Genomic DNA, 19688 nt, shown 5'->3' with positions numbered 1-19688 from the left:
ACTTTCGCACCTGGGCTGCCGACATGGGGTGGAATGAGGCCACTCTCAGATTCAAATTCCAGCTCAGCTTATCTGAACTTGTCAAAGACGAACTTGCACGAGTAGAGTCCCCAACCGCTTTAGAAGGACTCACCCAGCTAGTCGTCCAAATTGATAGGCGCCTGCGGGAGCGACAGTCTGAACGACGTGCACGATCCTTCCGGCCTTCTTGGATGATGCCCACAGTTCCAGCCGTTCCTGCACCCATCACTCCGGTCACGTCCAACAAAGGGCCTATGCAAATTGGCGCAGTTCGCTCTGCTCTGACCCCTAAAGAGAAACTTCATCGCCGGCAAGCTAACCTATGTTTCTATTGCGGAGAACCCGGACATATCCTTCTCAACTGCCCAATAAGGCCCAGTAGATTTCCTTTCCGCAACTCTACTAGCCTCCAAGTTCCAAAACCTTCTCCAACTCATCTTGTTTTCCATATCACATTACAGTTGGCAAGAGGAGAGGTCAGACTTCCAGCAATAATCGACTCTGGGGCTTGCAGTTGCTTTTTGGACATTTCCCTGGCTAAAGACTTTCAGATTCCACTTCAGATTCCACTTCGGAGGAAGGAACATAAACTTAAAATTCACTTGGCCGATGGTTCAACACCGCAGTTTGGGCCTGTTACTCAAGAGACTTTGCCTATTCTCACCATGATTGACCCAGGCCATCAAGAATTTCTTTGTTTTGATGTTCTTTGTTCTCCTATGTTCCCTGTAATTTTGGGACTCCCTTGGCTACGGGCACACAACCCTCAGATAGACTGGAACACAGGGAATATCACTTTCAAGTCAACTTATTGCCACCAGCATTGTATCATACCTGAACCTGTAGCACCTTCCAGTTGCCTTACCATCCAGCCAGTTTCCAATTCTAGCCAATACGTCCCTCCAGTTTATCATGACTTTTTAGATGTCTTCGATAAGAAAAAAGCCGACACTTTGCCACCTGATCATTCTTACAATTGTCCAATCGAATTGCTGCCTGGTGCAGTGATCCCCTTTGGTTGAATATTTCCACTTTCAGAGACTGAGCTTGAGACTTTATGTCAATATATTGACGAGAACTTAGAAAAAGGATTCATCCGCCCATCATCATCCCCAGCTGGTGCCGGAATATTCTTTGTGGAGAAGAAAGACCATTCCCTCAGGCCTTGTGTGGACTACAGGGAACTTAACAAAATCACGGTCAAAAATCGTTATCCTCTCCCCCTGGTTCCCGAGCTTTTTCAGAGATTCCGTTCTGCCCAAGTCTTTACTAAGTTGGACTTACAAGGGGCCTACAACCTTGTGCGCATCAGAAAGGGGGATGAGTGGAAGACCGCTTTCAGAACTCGTTTTGGGCATTTTGAATACTGTGTTATGCCTTTTGGACTATGTAATGCCCCAGCGACCTTTCAACATTTTGTAAATAACATTAGAGAATTCCTGGATCATTTCCTGATCGTATATTTGGATGAGATCCTCATCTTCTCTGATACTCTGGAGTTACATAGAACCCACGTCCGGAAGGTACTATCTACATTGAGAGAACACAAGCTCTATGCAAAAGCAGAAAAGTGTCAATTTGAACAGGCATCCATACATTTCATGGGCTTAATTATTTCTACATCTGGGATAGCTATGGACCCTCAGAAAGTATCCGCTATTCTGGAGTGGTCAGCCCCTACCAACAAGAAAGGTATCCAAAGATTTGTGGGGTTTGCTAACTTTTATCGGAGATTTGTTAAAGACTTTTCTGGTATTATTGCCCCCATTACCCAGCTCACTCGCCAGCATACCCGTTTCCAGTGGTCCTAGAAAGCCCAAGAAGCTTTTGATAATCTAAAGGCTCTATTCACCTTGGCCCACATTCTGCAACATCCAGATCCAGCCCTGCCCTATGTTTTGGAGGTCGATGCATCGGAAGTCGTCATAGGGGCTATCCTGTCACAACGCCAAGGCCCTAAAGATTTACTATATCCTGTAACCTTTTTCTCCCTAAAAATAAGCCAACCAGAAAGGAATTATGATGTGGGGGATCGGGAATTACTGGCAATAAAAGCTGCTCTCGAAGAGTGGCGATACCTACTGGAAGGCGCAGCTCATCCCATCATGATATTCACCGACCATAAAAACCTCGAATATCTCAGATCCGCCAAACGACTAAGACCACGGCAGGCCAGATGGGCCTTGTTCTTTTCGAGGTTTAACTTTCACCTTACTTACCGTCCGGGGTCCAAGAATGGGAAAGCGGATTCCCTCTCAGGCATGTTTCCAGAAACTCCAGAGACTGTGGCCTCTAGTACCATCTGGTCCCCTCAGAATTTCCTTTTAGTTCAACCTGATCTAAGATCGACCCTTGAACAAACCTCTGCTCAATGCCTCGAATCCTAAGGATCTGCATTCAGAAGGCAGGAAGGACTCCTGTGGCACGGGGACAAGATCTTCGTTCCCATGGGAGCCAGGCTTCAGGTCCTCAAGACCTTTCACGAACACCAACTTGCCGGCCATTTCGGGATTCATAAAACTACTGAGCTGATTCAGTGATCCTACTGGTGGCCTAACCTGAGGCAAGATTGTAAGGATTTCATAGGCTCCTGCACAACCTGTGCCAGAAGTAAGGGAAGCTGCACCCAAGCCTGGGGTTTGCTAAGACCACTACCTATCCCGGATCGCCCCTGGAAAATGTTGTCCATGGATTTTATTGTGGAGCTGCCCCCATCTGAAGGCTTTACCAATATCCTGGTGGTGGACGATCGTTTATCAAAGATGGCCCACTTCCTGCCCCTACTAGGCACACCTTCTGCCATTGATACAGCACATGTCTTTATTAAAGAGATCGTAAGATTGCACGGCTTGCCAAACAGTATTGTATCCGACAGAGTAGTACAATTTACTTCAAGGTTCTGGAGGGCTCTCTGTAAAGCTTTGAACATTGAAATCTGTTTGTCTTCTGCCTATCACCCAAGAGTAATGGCCAGATGGAGAGGAAGAATCAGACGCTAGAGCAGTACCTCCGCTGTTTTTCTACCTTCTCTCAAGATAACTGGGTAACCTTGCTGCCATGTGCCGAATTTGCCTATAATAATTCGGTACACGCCTCCACCAATCAGTCTCCATTCTGGGCGAACTATGGATTCCACCCATCCTTCTTGCCTTATGTCACTCCAGAAGCAGCGGTACCTGCTGTACAGGACAGATTAACTTTAATTCAAGAAAATTTACAGGTTCTTCAAGAAAACACGAAAAAAGCACAGGAGGACTATAAAAAGCATTATGACAGGAAGAGGAAAGGTAATCCAGTTCTGAAAGTAGGGGACAAGGTTTGGCTCTCCACATTAAATCTCAAATTGTCTTGCCCCTCCCGGAAGCTGGACCCAAGATTCATCGTTCCCTTTGCGATTAAGAGAGAGATTATTCCTGTGGCTTTTGAATTGTCTCTGCCAAGCTCTTACAAGATTCACCCAGTCTTCCACGTCTCGCTGCTCAAGCCAATCAGTAATGGCCCCTTCTCTGGAAGAGAAGATCCTCCTCCACCTCCAATCACAGTGGGTGAAGAAACGGAGTTCGAGGTGGAAATCATCCTGGATTGTCGAAAGAGAGGTAGACAAATTCAATATTTAGTGAAGTGGAAGGGTTACCCATCAGAGGAGAGCTCTTGGGAACCCGCAAGTAATGTTCATGCCCCTAGACTGCTATGTGAATTCTTCAGAAGATATCCGGAGAAGCAAGCCCGCCTGGGCATCCGGAGGCTGCCCCTTGGGGGGGGGCACTGTCAGGGACTAACCCGCAGGAGAACTAACATCTATGGCCAGCAGAATCCTGTATCATTGAACACAAATTCTCTAGCGCTAATGCGCATGCGCACGCGTGCACGAGCGCGGGCGAGAGCTGTTAGGACAGTGTACTCTTCAGTGTGCACACGCGCGCGCTAATGCGAACACGTGCGCGCCAAAACACACACACCATGTGAGAGACTCCAGGCGCCAAGCATACTATTTAAAGCATGTTGCAGCAGTCACCAACTGCTGCATGATCTTCAGCTTCCTGTGTATTCCTGAGTTCCTGTTCCTGTTGTCTTGGATTATCTGCTACCGACCCGGCTTGTCTTGACCTCTCTGATCCATACTTACCCCGGCTTGACCCTTGGCTCGTTCCTGTTACTCCACTCTGATTCGCTGCACCGTGTATGACCCCTGGCTTGTTTTATGGACTTTGTAACTGTTTGATCTGCTGCACCGTGTATGACCCATGGCTTGTTTTATGGACTTTGCTACTGTTTGCTGTCCTGTGTATGAACCCCGGCCTGGCTCCTGACACTGTTTCTGGTACTTCCTGCTGTATGATCTCATCTGGTACTTCCGAGATACCCCTGCCTAGCAGTCTACCCTGCTCGTCAGCTGCCCACCAGTTGACTTCTCTGCTTCATCTCAGCTTGCCGCAGCCAGCGACCCCTGCCGCTTTGAGTATAGCTCCCCCTGTACCACCTCCAGGGGGCGCTCTGCACTTAGTCGCAAGGGAAGCCCTCCCAGCACTTCAGCCTCCGATCAGGTACGTGATAATCTGTGTAATCTTTGTTCCACTTGGGTGCAGGTCGAAGAGTCCTTGTGACGTGCCAGTGAGAGGTAAAGACTCCATACTGACCGCAGATGCCTACCTGTGCTTTCCTACCAGGTTGGGGAGAGGATCTGGCTGTCATCTTGTAAGCTCCGATTCCATGTTCCCTCTCTGAAACTGCCACCATGGTTTATTGGGCCTTTCCGTATTTCCCGTTGGATCAACCCAGTGGCTTACGCATTAGACTTCCTTCTAACATGCGTATTTCGAATATATTCCATGTCTCCTTATTAAAACCTTTGGTGTGCAACCGTTTCACCACCTAGGTATCACGTCCTTGCCCAGGTTAAGGTTGAAAACCATGAAGAGTATGAGATACAATCATTGACTCCCGTAGGTTCCGTGGGCACAAACAGTACCTGATTCATTAAGGGTACAGCCTGGAGGAACACTCTTGGGTCTCATCCTCCTCCATGCTTTCCATAGATTGTCCTCCGAGGGGGAAGGGTCATTGAGGAGGGGGTACTATCAGAGTTGGGCTCTCAGCCCTCCCTTCTCAGTGCTCAGATTGCTCAGCTGTCGGTTAATTGCCAGGACTCATTGTTCCACAGTAGCTCATCTGCTGTGTTCCTGTTAAAAACTTGTCTGACTGACGTCCCTTCTGGTTCCTGATCCTGTCCTCCGACTACGCTGATCTCTGGCTTCCTGATTTACTGGCTTGTTCTGACTACCCGCTTTGGCTACCGTACCCTGGCTAGGTTTTGACTAAGTTTACTATTTGTACAATTTTTACCATTACATTAAAAGGTGTGATTTTTACTGCATTTTTTCTCTCCGTCTGAATCATGGTTCCTGACACCAGCCCCCTACACAGCCCAGCACTTCAATGAGTGCAGGAGGGGAGAGCAGGGAGCCGGAGACTGACAGTCACTGCTCTCTGCTCAGAGCAGAGGGGAGAACTGAGTGACCAGCAGTGTTTGAACGCTCAGTTCAGGATAGGATTGATGCTGCATCCACCTAGGTGAGTATAATTGTTTGTGTCGTTGTCACCCTTTTAGAAAAAAAAAAAATAAATGTAATAAATTCTGCCCCGCTTCAAATCACTCCACCTCACAGTAGTATCCTCTGCCATCCCCCCACCACCACAGGTGTGTCCTCTGCTCCCTTTCACATCATCCCCCCCTAGTAATATACTATGCACACCACCGTAGTGTTCTCTGACCCCCCTCACACACACAGTAGTGTCCTCTGACCCCGCCCAACAGTAGTGTCCCCCCCAAAAGCAGTGCCCCCCTCCCCCCACTGTAGTGCCTTCTGCCCCCCATAGCAGTGTCCTCTGCTATCCCCCCACTGTAGTGCCCTCTGCCCCCCATAGCAGTGTCCTCTACACCCTCCCCCACACAGTAGTGTCTTCTGCCCCCCCTCTGTAGTGATCCCCTATGTAGTGTCCCCATAGCAGTGTCCTCTGCAACCTCCCTCCACAGTAGTGTCCTCTGCCCCCTCCTCTCTATAGTGCCCTCAGCCACCCCGTAGCAGTGTCTTTTGCCACCCCCCCAAGTAGTGTCCTCTGCCCCCACAACAGCAGTGTGTCCTCTGTACCTCCCCAGTAGTGTCCTCTGCACCCTTCTCTAGTGCCCCCCCAAATAGCAGTATCCTCTGCAACCCCCCACCCCCACAGTGGTGTCCTCTCCTCTGCCCCCCTACGTAGCACTATCCCCTGCTCCCCCCCAGTAGTGTCCTCTGCCTCTCTATAGCTGCTTCCTATGTCGCCCCAAAAGGAGTGTTGACAACACACAGCTGTAGCTAGCTCTCTCCTACCTTACAGCGGCTGTACATCACAAAAAGAGTGTGAGGCAGCACAGTGCTGGATGAAGGGTGCGACCGAGAGCTGCTTTAGTTAACTTTTCATGTTAACAAGCTGATGATTGGTTGTTAGAACCGCCTAGCAACCAATCGCCTGCTGGTTAACTTGCAAATTTACCTAAAGCATCTACCATGTTCCCGCCCTCCATCCAACACTGTTTTGCCTCTCCCTCTACTCTTCTAGTGAAAGGAGAGCGGCGCCGGCTGAGACTGGGGGAAGCATCAGCACAGGCCTGATCATGAACTACCTGTTGGCTTCCGGCTTGATCGACAGGTAGATCGTGATCGATGGGTGGCCTACCCGGTTCTATAGAAAGCATGTGTTAATACCTCTGCAAAGAGAAAAGATAGCTTCCCAGAGCTTAAAACGGTTGTCAACAATGGAAAGAAGCCCTCCAGTGCTGTAATGTCACCGCTGAGAGGGCTGACATGCGCGCGGGAGCCCTCATTTCCGACACAAAGCTCTGAAGGTCCGGCAAGGTATGCCGGACCTTCAGAGTGCATGTGCCAGTGATGTCACTGGCTGTATGCAGGGTAAAAATCCCCTAAACGGTGTACATTTAGGACATATTCATTTTACCTACAGGTAAGCCTTACTATAGCGGGGTTTACAACTGCTTGAAGAGCTGTTATCTTCATTGTATGTAGAGAACAAGGAAACATTTGTGAAGGCATTTTAGTCTGTTTGGGGTCTGTCATTAAGCGGAATTTGATATTATAATGCCCTTGAGGATGAGTTGATGTCAGATATACCTGAGTGAGCTTGATGCATGATTGTGGGGGTAACCAACATTTGTGGGCTGGGTTTTAATGACAACGCAGTCAGTTTTAAAGTTGTGGAGAACAAACGTGCAATGTCTTTTTTCTGATGAAGATCTTTTTGTGTTTTTTGAATTTCACTATCATTATCATATCATGAGTGAATAGACTTCAATGATTTTCAGTCTTGTGTTTTTGTTATTGAAGATACAGTATGGGGGTTGCACTGTACTACCAGAGAATGGTGTGGCAGGTGCATAACAAAGCAGATACACATAGAGTGAAGTGTGATGGCATGCAACTTTTATTTTCCTTTTCCTTTTTTTTATTATGAATAAGTAGATTCGTTCTGTCCTCTATGCAGAGCCTCTTATGCCCTGTACACACGGTCGCATTTTCCGACGGAAAATGTGTGATAGGACCTTGCTGTCGAAAATTCCGACCGTGTGTGGGCTCCATCACACATTTTCCATCGCAATTTCCGACACACAAAATTTGAGAGCTTGCTATAAAATGTTCTGACAACAAAATCCGTTGTCGGAAATTCTGATCGTGTGTACACAAATCCGACGTACAAAGTGCCACGCATGCTCAGAATAAATTAAGAGACCAAAGCTATTGGCTACTGCCCCGTTTATAGTCCCGACGTACGTGTTTTACCTCACCGCGTTCAGAACTATCGGATTTTCCGACAACTTTGTGTGACCGTGTGTATGCAAGACAAGTTTGAGCCAACATCCGTTGGAAAAAATCCATGGATTTTGTTGTCGGAATGTCCGATCAATGTCCGACCGTGTGTACAGGGCATAACAGTTTTGTGTGCATCTACCTCAAACTGCGCGCAGGCCCCCATAGAAGTGGATGTACATGCAGTGCCAGCACAAACACAATCGCATTTTAAAGTTTGTTATGTGAAACTTAGCTTGCGCTACAATAATCTCAAACAATGTTTCGTGAAACTTAGTTTACCATAAAATAACCTTAAAGAATGGTATGTAAAACTTAGTTTGCACTGCAATAATCTTAAAGAAAGTTACGCGAAACTTAGTTTGCATTACAATAATCATGTCATCAAAGCTTGACATACGAGCAGGAGTGGGTGCACGGATCAGAACACAAAGGCTGCCTAACAGTATTCTAGAAAATTACCCATGGAACTCATGTAGTGTAAATTATTCAATTGACATAATAAAAGGTAGTCAGCTTAGGAGAACACTACCTGTAAGCTACAATTTCAGAATGAATATTTCACATAAATGGGGGGTAAACAAGGCACTTTTAGGCAAGTACAGTCTCTTTTCTCCACTGCAGGTGGCACTCATCCATAGTGTTAATGCAGATGGAGGAGGAATTTGAGAGGATCCTTGTTCCTCTATGATCTCCTCAGTCACAGAGAAGAAGCATCGGTCCCCAGCCAGCTCTATGACCCTTGGAGGCTGGAAGCAGCGTCATGACGTCAAAAGAGGGAGAAAAATGCACTGGACTGCATCACAAATGCACTGGAATGTATCAAAAACGCGCATGCAGAAAAGCATCTGGAACGCATCCGGATTGCGTTTCTATGGTGTGAACTGGCCCTTAAAGGGCCCCTGTCCCCTTGTGCTCGTACGCGGAAGCGAACACATATGTAGGTCGCACCTGCATATGAAAACGGCATTCAAATCACACATGTGAGGTATCTCTGTGATTGTTAGAGCGAGAGCAATATTTCTAGCACTAGATCTCCTCTGTAGCTCTAAGCCGGTAACCTGTAAAGATTTTAAAATCATAGTCTATGGAGATTTTTAAGTATTTGAAGTTTGGCGCCATTCCACAGGTGTGCGCAATTTTAAAGTGTGACATGTTAGGGATCTACTCAGCATAAAAACAATCTTTTACATTTTACCAAAAAAATGGGGTAAATATTGTGGGGGTTTTTTTATTCTCGAAAGTGTTTTTTTTTTTCAAAAACAAAAAATTGTGTTTAAATAATTGCTGCGCAAATACCGTTTGACATAAAAAATTGCAACAACTGCCATTTTATTACCTAGGGTCTCTGCTAAGAAAATATATATAATGTTTGGGGGATCTGTGTAATTTTCTAGCAAAAGAATGATGATTTTTACATGTAGGAGAGAAGTGTCAGAATTGGCTTGGGTGGTAAGTGGTTAAGACGCTCTCTCTTGGGTTTAGCATGCATTTCTAGTGTGGATAGAGTAGGGCCAGGTCACTCATCTGTCAGGGACAATGCTTAATAGGGATGGGCCAAACACCCTCCGGTTTGGTTCTCACCAGAACATACGAACAGGCAAAAAATTTGTGCGAACATGTGAACCCTATTAAAGTCTATGGGACGCGAACGTGACAAATCAAAAGTGCTAATTTAAAAGGGTTATATGCAACGTATTGCCATAAAAAGTGTATGGGTACCTGGGTACTGTCCCAGGGCACATATATCAATGCAAAAAAAATAGGTTTTAAAACGACCATTTTTTCAGGAGCAATGATGCTTAATGCTTAAAGGGAAACAATAAAAATGAAATATTCCTTTAAATATCATATCTGGGGGTCCCCTTAGTCTGCCTGTAAAGTGGTGCATATATGTAATGTTTAGAACAGTGCTGCAGCAAAATGACATTTCTAAAGAAAAAATCAGCATGGGTCCCCCCCCCCCCAGTCCATACCAGGCCCTTCAGGTCTGGTATGAATTTTAAGGGGAACTCCACGGCAAGATTAAAAAAAAAAGCGTGGGGTCCCCCCCCTCCTGAACCATACCGGGCCACATGCCCTCAACATAGGGAGGGTGCTTTGGGTTCCCCATGTTGATGGACACAAGGGCCTTGTCCCCACAACCCTGGCCCAGTAGTTGCGGGGGTCTGCAGGTGCATGGCTTATCGGAATCTGGAAGCCCTCTTTAACCACTTAAGGACCGCCTCACGCCGATGTACGTTGGCAAGGCGGCACGGGCAGGCAAAATCACGTACATATACGTGATTTGCCTCCCGCAGGTGGGGGGTCCAATCGGACCCCCCCCCCCCGGTGCCCGAGGCGGTCCTGTTATGTCCCCCGGCGATCGGAGGTGAGGGGGAGGCCATCCGTTCGTGGCCCCCCCCTCGCGATCGCCGCCGGCCAATCAGATCACTTCCTTTGCTGCTGTATGCTAAATAGCAGCAAAGGAAATGATGTCATCTCTCCTCGGCTCGGTATTTTCCGTTGCAGCGCCGAGGAGAGAAGACTTCACTGTGAGTGCACAACACTACACACACAGTAGAACATGCCAGGCACACAAAACACCCCGATCCCCCCCCCCGATCGCCCCCCGATCCCCCCCCAATCACCCCCCCCCTCCCTGTCACAAACTGACACCAGCAGTTTTTTTTTTTTTCTGATTACAGCATTGGTGTCAGTTTGTGACAGTTACAGTGTTGGGACAGTTAGTATTAACCCCCTTTAGGTCTAGGATACCCCCCTAACCCCCCCTAATAAAGTTTTAACCCCTTGATCACCCCCTGTCGCCAGTGTCACTAAGCGATCATTTTTCTGATCGCTGTATTAGTGTCGCTGGTGACGCTAGTTAGTGAGGTAAATATTTAGGTTCGCCGTCAGCGTTTTATAGCGACAGGGACCCCCATATACTACCTAATAAATGTTTTAACCCCTTGATTGCCCCCTAGTTAACCCTTTCACCACTGATCACCGTATAACCATTATGGGTGACGCTGGTTAGTTCGTTTATTTTTTATAGTGTCAGGGAACCCGCCGTTTATTACCGAATAAAGGTTTAGCCCCCCGATCGCCCGGCGGTGATATGCGTTGCCCCAGGCAGCGTCAGATTAGCGCCAGTACCGCTAACACCCACGCACGCGGCATACGCCTCCCTTAGTGGTATAGTATCTGAACGGATCAATATCTGATCCGATCAGATCTATACTAGTGTCCCCAGCAGTTTAGGGTTCCCAAAAACGCAGTGTTAGCGGGATCAGCCCAGATACCTGCTAGCACCTGCGTTTTGTCCCTCCGCCCGGCCCAGCCCAAGTGCAGTATCGATCGATCACTGTCACTTACAAGGCACTAAACGCATAACTGCAGCGTTCGCAGAGTCAGGCCTGATCCCTGCGATCGCTAACAGTTTTTTTGGTAGCATTTTGGTGAACTAGCAAGCACCAGCCCCAGGCAGCGTCAGGTTAGCGCCAGTACCGCTAACACCCACGCACGCACCGTACACCTCCCTTAGTGGTATAGTATCTGATCGGATCAATATCTGGTCCGATCAGATCTATACTAGCGTCCCCAGCAGTTTAGGGTTCCCAAAAACGCAGTGTTAGCGGGATCAGCCCAGATACCTGCTAGCACCTGCGTTTTGCCCCTCCGCCCGGCCCAGCCCAGCCCACCCAAGTGCAGTATCGATCGATCACTGTCACTTACAAGGCACTAAACGCATAACTGCAGCGTTCGCAGAGTCAGGCCTGATCCCTGCGATCGCTAACAGTTTTTTTGGTAGCATTTTGGTGAACTAGCAAGCACCAGCCCCAGGCAGCGTCAGGTTAGCGCCGGTACCGCTAACACCCAGGCACGCACCGTACACCTCCCTTAGTGGTATAGTATCTGATCGGATCAATATCTGGTCCGATCAGATCTATACTAGCGTCCCCAGCAGTTTAGGGTTCCCAAAAACGCAGTGTTAGCGGGATCAGCCCAGATACCTGCTAGCACCTGCGTTTTGCCCCTCCGCCCGGCCCAGCCCAGCCCACCCAAGTGCAGTATCGATCGATCACTGTCACTTACAAAACACTAAACACATAACTGCAGCGTTCGCAGAGTCAGGCCTGATCCCTGCGATCGCTAACAGTTTTTTTGGAAGCTTTTTATTGAACTGGCAAGCACCAGCGGCCTAGTACACCCCGGTCGTAGTCAAACCAGCACTGCAGTAACACTTGGTGACGTGGCGAGTCCCATAAGTGCAGTTCAAGCTGGTGAGGTGGCAAGCACAAGTAGTGTCCCGCTGCCACCAAAAAGACAAACACAGGCCCGTCATGCCCATAGTGCCCTTCCTGCTGCATTCGCCAATCCTAATTGGGAACCCACCGCTTCTGCAGCGCCCGTACTTCCCCCATTCACATCCCCAACCAAATGCAGTCGGCTGCATGAGAGGCATTTTCTTTATGTCCTCCCGAGTACCCCTACCCAACGAACCCCCCCAAAAAAGATGTTGTGTCTGCAGCAAGCGCGGATATAGGCGTGACACCCGCTATTATTGTCCCTCCTGTCCTGACAATCCTGGTCTTTGCATTGGTGAATGTTTTGAACGCTACCATTCACTAGTTGAGTATTAGCGTAGGGTACAGCATTCCACAGACTAGGACACACTTTCACAGGGTCTCCCAAGATGCCATCGCATTTTGAGAGACCCGAACCTGGAACCGTTTACAGTTATAAAAGTTAGTTACAAAAAAAAGTGTAAACAAAAAAAAAAAACACATACAAAAATATAAAATAAAAAAAAATAGTTGTCGTTTTATTGTTCTCTCTCTCTCTATTTTCTCTCTATTGTTCTGCTCTTTTTTACTGTATTCTATTCTGCAATGTTTTATTGTTATTATGTTTTATAATGTTTGTTTTTCAGGTCTGCAATTTTTTATACTTTACCGTTTACTGTGCTTTATTGTTAACCATTTTTTTGTCTTCAGGTACGCCATTCACGACTTTGAGTGGTTATACCAGAATGATGCCTGCAGGTTTAGGTATCATCTTGGTATCATTCTTTTCAGCCAGCAGTCGGCTTTCATGTAAAAGCAATCCTAGCGGCTAATTAGCCTCTAGACTGCCTTTACAAGCCATGGGAGGGAATGCCCCCCCCCCCACCGTCTTCTGTGTTTTTCTCTGGCTCTCCTGTCTCAACAGGGAACCTGAGAATGCAGCCAGTGATTCAGCCAGCTGACCATAGAGCTGATCAGAGACCAGAGTGGCTCCAAACATCTCTATGGCCTAAGAAACTGGAAGCTACGAGCATTTTATGACTTAGATTTCGCCGGATGTAAATAGCGCCATTGGGAAATTGGGGAAGCATTTTATCACACCGATCTTGGTGTGGTCAGATGCTTTGAGGGCAGAGGAGAGATCTAGGGTCTAATAGACCCCAATTTTTTCAAAAAAGAGTACCTGTCACTACCTATTGCTATTATAGGGGATATTTACATTCCCCGAGCTAACAATAAAAATGATTAAAAAAAAAAAATGAAAGGAACAGTTTAAAAATAAGATAAAAAAGTAAAAAAATAATAAAGAAAAAAAAAAAAAAAGCACCCCTGTCGCCCCCTGCTCTTGCGCTAAGGCGAACGCAAGCGGCGGTCTGTCGTCAAACGTAAACAGCAATTGCACCATGCATGTGAGGTATCACCGCGAAGGTCAGATCGAGGGCAGTAATTTTAGCAGTAGACCTCCTCTGTAAATCTAAAGTGGTAACCTGTAAAGGCTTTTAAAGGCTTTTAAAAATGTATTTATTTTGTTGCCACTGCACGTTTGTGCGCAATTGTAAAGCATGTCATGTTTGGTATCCATGTACTCGGCCTAAGATCATCTTTTTTATTTCATCAAACATTTGGGCAATATAGTGTGTTTTAGTGCATTAAAATTTAAAAAAGTGTGTTTTTTCCCCAAAAAATGCGTTTGAAAAATCGCTGTGCAAATACTGTGTGAAAAAAAAAATGAAACACCCACCATTTTAATCTGTAGGGCATTTGCTTTAAAAAAAGATATAATGTTTGGGGGTTCAAAGTAATTTTCTTGCAAAAAAAAATAACTTTTTCATGTAATCAAAAAGTGTCAGAAAGGGCTTTGTCTTCAAGTGGTTAGAAGAGTGGGTGATGTGTGACATAAGCTTCTAAATGTTGTGCATAAAATGCCAGGACAGTTCAAAACCCCCCCAAATGACCCCATTTTGGAAAGTAGACACCCCAAGCTATTTGCTGAGAGGCATGTCGAGTCCATGGAATATTTTATATTGCGACACAAGTTGCGGGAAAGAGACAAATTTTTTTTTTTTTTTGCACAAAGTTGTCACTAAATGATATATTGCTCAAACATGCCATGGGAATATGTGAAATTACACCCCAAAATACATTCTGCTGCTTCTCCTGAGTACGGGGATACCACATGTGTGAGACTTTTTGGGAGCCTAGCCGTGCACGGGACCCCGAAAACCAAGCACCGTCTTCAGGCTTTCTAAGGGCGTGAATTTTTGATTTCACTCTTCACTGCCTATCACAGTTTCGGAGGCCATGGAATGCCCAGGTGGCACAAAACCCCCCCCAAATGACCCCATTTTGGAAAGTAGACACCCCAAGCTATTTGCTGAGAGGTATAGTGAGTATTTTGCAGACCTCACTTTTTGTCACAAAGTTTTGAAAATTGAAAAAAGAAAAAAAAAAAAGTTTTTTCTTGTCTTTCTTCATTTTCAAAAACAAATGAGAGCTGCAAAATACTCACCATGCCTCTCAGCAAATAGCTTGGGGTGTCTACTTTCCAAAATGGGGTCATTTGGGGGGGTTTTGTGCCACCTGGGCATTCCATGGCCTCCGAAACTGTGATAGGCAGTGAAGAGTGAAATCAAAAATTTCGGGGCCCCGTACGCGGCTAGGCTCCCAAAAAGTCCCACACATGTGGTATCACCATACTCAGGAGAAGCAGCTAAATGTATTTTGGGGTGCAATTCCACATATGCCCATGGCCTGTGTGAGCAATATATCATTTAGTGACAACTTTGTGCAAAAAAAAAAAAAAAAATGTGTCACTTTCCCGCAACTTGTGTCAAAATATAAAATATTCCATGGACTCAATATGCCTCTCAGCAAATAGCTTGGGGTGTCTACTTTCCAAAATGGGGTCATTTGGGGGGGGGTTTGTGCCACCTGGGCATTCCATGGCCTCCGAAACTGTGATAGGCAGTGAAGAGTGAAATCAAAAATTTACACCCTTAGAAATCCTGAAGGCGGTGATTGGTTTTCGGGGTCCCGTACGCGGCTAGGCTCCCAAAAAGTCCCACACATGTGGTATCCCCGTACTCAGGAGAAGCAGCTGAATGTATTTTGGGGTGCAATTTCACATAGGCCCATGGCCTGTGTGAGCAATATATCATTTAGTGACAACTTTTTGTAAATATTTTTTTTTTTTTTTTTTTGTCATTATTCAATCACTTGGGACAAAAAAAATAAATATTCAATGGGTTCAACATGCCTCTCAGCAATTTCCTTGGGGTGTCTACTTTCCAAAATGGGGTCATTTGGGGGGGTTTGTACTGCCCTGCCATTTTAGCACCTCAAGAAATGACAAAGGCAGTCATAAACTAAAAGCTGTGTAAATTCCAGAAAATGTACCCTAGTTTGTAGACGCTATAACTTTTGCGCAAACCAATAAATATACGCTTATTGACATTTTTTTTACCAAAGACATGTGGCCGAATACATTTTGGCCTAAATGTATGACTAAAATTAAGTTTATTGGATTTTTTTTATAACAAAAATTAGAAAATATCATTTTTTTTCAAAATTTTCGGTCTTTTTCCGTTTATAGCGCAAAAAATAAAAACCGCAGAGGTGATCAAATACCATCAAAAGAAAGCTCTATTTGTGGGAAGAAAAGGACGCAAATTTCGTTTGGGTACAGCATTGCATGACCGCGCAATTAGCAGTTAAAGCGACGCAGTGCCAAATTGGAAAAAGACCTCTGGTCCTTAGGCAGCATAATGGTCCGGGGCTCAAGTGGTTAACAAGGGGACCCCCAGATCCCACCCACCCATGTGAATGGGTATGGGTACATTGTACCCATTCACCAAAAAAAAGTGCCAAAAAGTATAAAACCTCGCAGTGCATTATGGTGCATTCCGCGGCACTCGAATTTGCTGCGAACCCCCGATAATGTTCGCTATTCGAACATCGGGCCCATCCCTAATGCTTAACATCAGGGAGAGGTTCCAGACCACTAGGAAAAGTACAGGGACATGCCATCCTTCCTGGAAGCCTCCCTACTTGGGTATGGACCAGCTAGGCCGTATTCTGCCCTTCGAGACAGATGCTGTCGGCACACCTGAGACCTACTGCTACTACTCATCGCTGCACATCCTGTGATTGCACTTGTCGGGTTGTCTTCCCGCCAGACTTGCAGTGCATTACTGAACTTCTAAGTTCTGTTTTCCTGCAACTGGACTATGCAACTGAGCGTTTACTGTCACCACACCACACTGAACCTACCTACACACTGTTCTGTATCTTTAATAACAGGGAAAGCCAATATATTTGCATAGTTGCCAACATTGCAAAAAAAAAATGTCGGACACATTTTTGGCTGTAGGCAGAGCCGTACAATAATTAGGGGGCAGGGCATTCATTTGTAGGCGTGGTTTAGCAAAAAAATACAAGTGAGGCGCGCGAGGCGCGCCATGGCGAAAAATGGGCGTGGTTTACGTGAAATAGTGGGCGTGGCTTAAATGGGCGTGGCTCAAGAGGGTGTGGTTAGACTCTGAGATGAATGAGGGATGGGGAGGGAAAGGGGGAGAGGGAAAGGGGGAGAGGGGGAAAGGGGGAGAGGGGAATGACGGGACAGCAGCCCCAGATCCTACACAATAAAAATATGTGTATTCTAGAAAGTTTAACAATCAGCAGATAAAGATACTCCAAACACCTGGTGTTGGCACTTCAATCATCCCGGCACCATGGTTGTTATGGTGTCAGGATGATTGAATCGCATTATTTCTATTATTACATTGTAATATAAAATGAAATCATTCAACTCACCATAATGCCGAATCAGTGGGATCCCTGAGCGTATCACTAGCCATGTTGCCTGCCACCAGCAGAGTCTGTCCTTGCATCAGGTGTCCCCACCAGAGTCAGTATAGACCCCCTCAGTGCAGACCCCCCTCCATCAGTGCAGACCCCCTCAGTGCAGACCCCCTCCATCAGTGCAGACCCCTCCATCAGTGCAGACCCCCTCCATCAGTGCAGACCCCCCTCTATTAGTGCAGACCCGCCTCAATTAGTGCAGCCCCCCTCTATTAGTGCAGCCCCCCCTCAGTGATATATAGCGCCACACTTTTGTTTCTTTTGTTTTTTTCTGCCTTGAGTCTATAGGTGTGTTGGCTGCTTTTCACTTTTTTTCTAAACGTAGCGCTGTACTTAATTTTTATTTTAGCCCCTCCCTCAGTGCAGCCCCCCTCTATTAGTGCAGCCCCCCCTCAGTGCAGCCCCCCCTTATTAGTGCAGACCCCCCTCTATTAGTGCAGCACCCCCTCAATTAGTGCAGACCCTCCCCTCATCCAGGAGCGGCCGGTGTTCTACCGAGAAAGTTCCCCTCGGCAAGTAAGGTCCCCCTGTACTTGCACAGTAAGAGCCGGCGGAAACAGCTGAGCTGGGGAACTTTTTGTCAAGACACCGACGCCGTGTGTTCAGTGGAGAGGGGAGGGGCTGATCCGTGCAGCTAAAGAAGCCGATTCATTGGCTGCACGGATCGAGCCCCCTTTCTCTCTCCACTGAGCACTAGGGGGAAGATCGAGCGGCTGCGCTGGCGGCCATTTTACTGGAGCCAGCTGCTCCAAAAATTTAAAAAAAACAACATTCCCGATTTTCCTGATGGAAATCCTGATTCGGGACAGCCTCCAATCGAGACGAGGGTCCCAAAATCGGGATTGTCCCGGGAAAATCTGGACTGTTGGCAACTATGTATTTGTTATCACCCACCAGCTTCAGTCATTATGAGAGCCTGTCTTTCATACTTTACAATACTTAGGCTGCAACAGGGGAAACAAAGCTGATTTGGAGGTTAATTAAAGTGATTGTAAAGGATCAGCTTGTAGAACAGCCCATTCAGTTTAAAATAAAAATGAAAAGCAAAACATTTGTATATAGATATTTAAAAAAAACACCTTTTTTCCCACTTGTATAAGTGATCACATTCCCTCTGTTCTCAGCTGCATAAGAGCTCGGGGACGAGAAACAACAGTACACTGAACTTCCTAGTGAAAGGCTGTGTGTGGGGGGAGGCATGTCAGGACAAGTCTGAACCTTTGGCGGATAGCAGGCTGAGTTCCCTTCATAGCTAGAGAACTGACCATGTTGTGCTTTCCTGCTTAGTGTGGTCAGTTTTAATAGGAAATCAGAGGGACTGGCAGGAACACCAGGGATTTCACACAAAAGAAGCAATACAAATAGAACAGGACACTTTCTCATACAAGTACATGGTACAGCAGGCACATATAAGGCATATGAAATGTTAGGTTTACATATTCTTTAATTATAAAATAGCTGTTTAAAACAAACCTGTTGTATAATTCATCATCTTCTCCTCCCCATCCCCAGAAAAGATTTGAAAATCCATTGACTTTGAGGAATTGTTCTTTGGTGAAGGCCACTATTCCTCCAAATGCAGTTTCATAAAATAGTCTGTGAAAACACAGAAATTAGTATAATAGGAGAAGTTTTTAAACAAACAAAATATGTACAGCAATCCCAACTACCTTCTGAAAATTTTAGTATCCTGGCTGTCATGCTAATCCAATGACTTCATTATCTTAGATGAATGTAGCTGGAACTGCTACCCTGTTTCCCCGAAAATAAGACCTAGCATGATTGTCGGTGATGGCTGCAATATAAGCCCTACCCCCCAAATAAGCCCTAGTTAAAGTCCTTGTAGGTCTTATTTTCAGGGTAGGGCTTATTTTCGGGGAAACAGGGTAGGGCTTATTTGGGGGGTAGGGCTTATATTGCAGCCATCACTGACAATCACGCTAGGTCTTATTTTCGGGGAAACAGGGTATGAAGAGAGGAAATGCTAATTTTACTCTGGCTTTCTAATGTGAATGCCCATTCAGGGTTAGAAAGTGATCAAAACCATAGTCATAGTCAATCAGTTATCTAGTATGCTTAAAGGGAAGTCAGCAACGGAAGCCCCATATTTCTCTCACTACTAGTTTCTTTGAAAATGTCCTAAAATACTACCGTCAATACATGTTTCACAGCATTCTTTACAGAGTCATGGGTAAATCTAATGTGATTTTTTAAATTCTGCTATATTACAATACCTCTGAAGACACCTAGAAGTCCTAGTTTTGTTAGGTTGGTAAAAGATCAACACAGTGGGACTTGTGACTACTTACCGTATAAAAATGAGCAAGACCAAAAACAAATCCTTAGGATATGCTTGGAATGAAGGCCCACATGCATTTGCAAATGTTCACACCCATAATAACTGCCATTCCTGGACCTATCCAGATAATTGTACACTGATGTTCAATATGTGTGGTGTGGCCCTAGTTTGCTATCTTTGTGCCTTCTGTTTCTATAAGGTGTACAGAAAAGGTGCAAGCCAACATTTTAAGAAACAAAAAGTTGCTAAGTAATGAATTGTGAATGTGGCAAGGTAAACAGCATGCAAAAAAGAAAAAAAAACTGTACACCAGGTTTCAGTCTTGTATTAACCTCTTCAGATCCGCGCTATTGCCAAATGACGGCAACAGCGCAGATCTAC

The 19688-nt window shown here is 46.0% G+C and overlaps 1 protein-coding gene across 3 annotated transcripts in view; it reads right to left on the bottom strand.

Moving 5' to 3' along the window:
* Positions 1-19688, bottom strand: part of LOC141108078 (beta-1,4-galactosyltransferase 1-like) — a 524736-nt gene that overhangs the window by 263186 nt on the left and 241862 nt on the right. For all 3 annotated transcript variants that reach the window (XM_073599317.1, XM_073599307.1, XM_073599325.1), the window contains one exon: positions 18482-18604. In XM_073599317.1, coding sequence (XP_073455418.1) covers positions 18482-18604 — 123 coding nt within the window. The remainder of the gene's footprint in view (positions 1-18481; positions 18605-19688) is intronic.

The sequence above is a fragment of the Aquarana catesbeiana genome, linkage group LG01 (genome assembly GCF_042186555.1).
Source record: "Aquarana catesbeiana isolate 2022-GZ linkage group LG01, ASM4218655v1, whole genome shotgun sequence".
Classification (NCBI taxonomy): Eukaryota; Metazoa; Chordata; class Amphibia; order Anura; family Ranidae; genus Aquarana; species Aquarana catesbeiana.
Note: the sequence above shows the minus strand (reverse complement) of the source record. Positions and strands in the feature narration are given on the sequence as shown.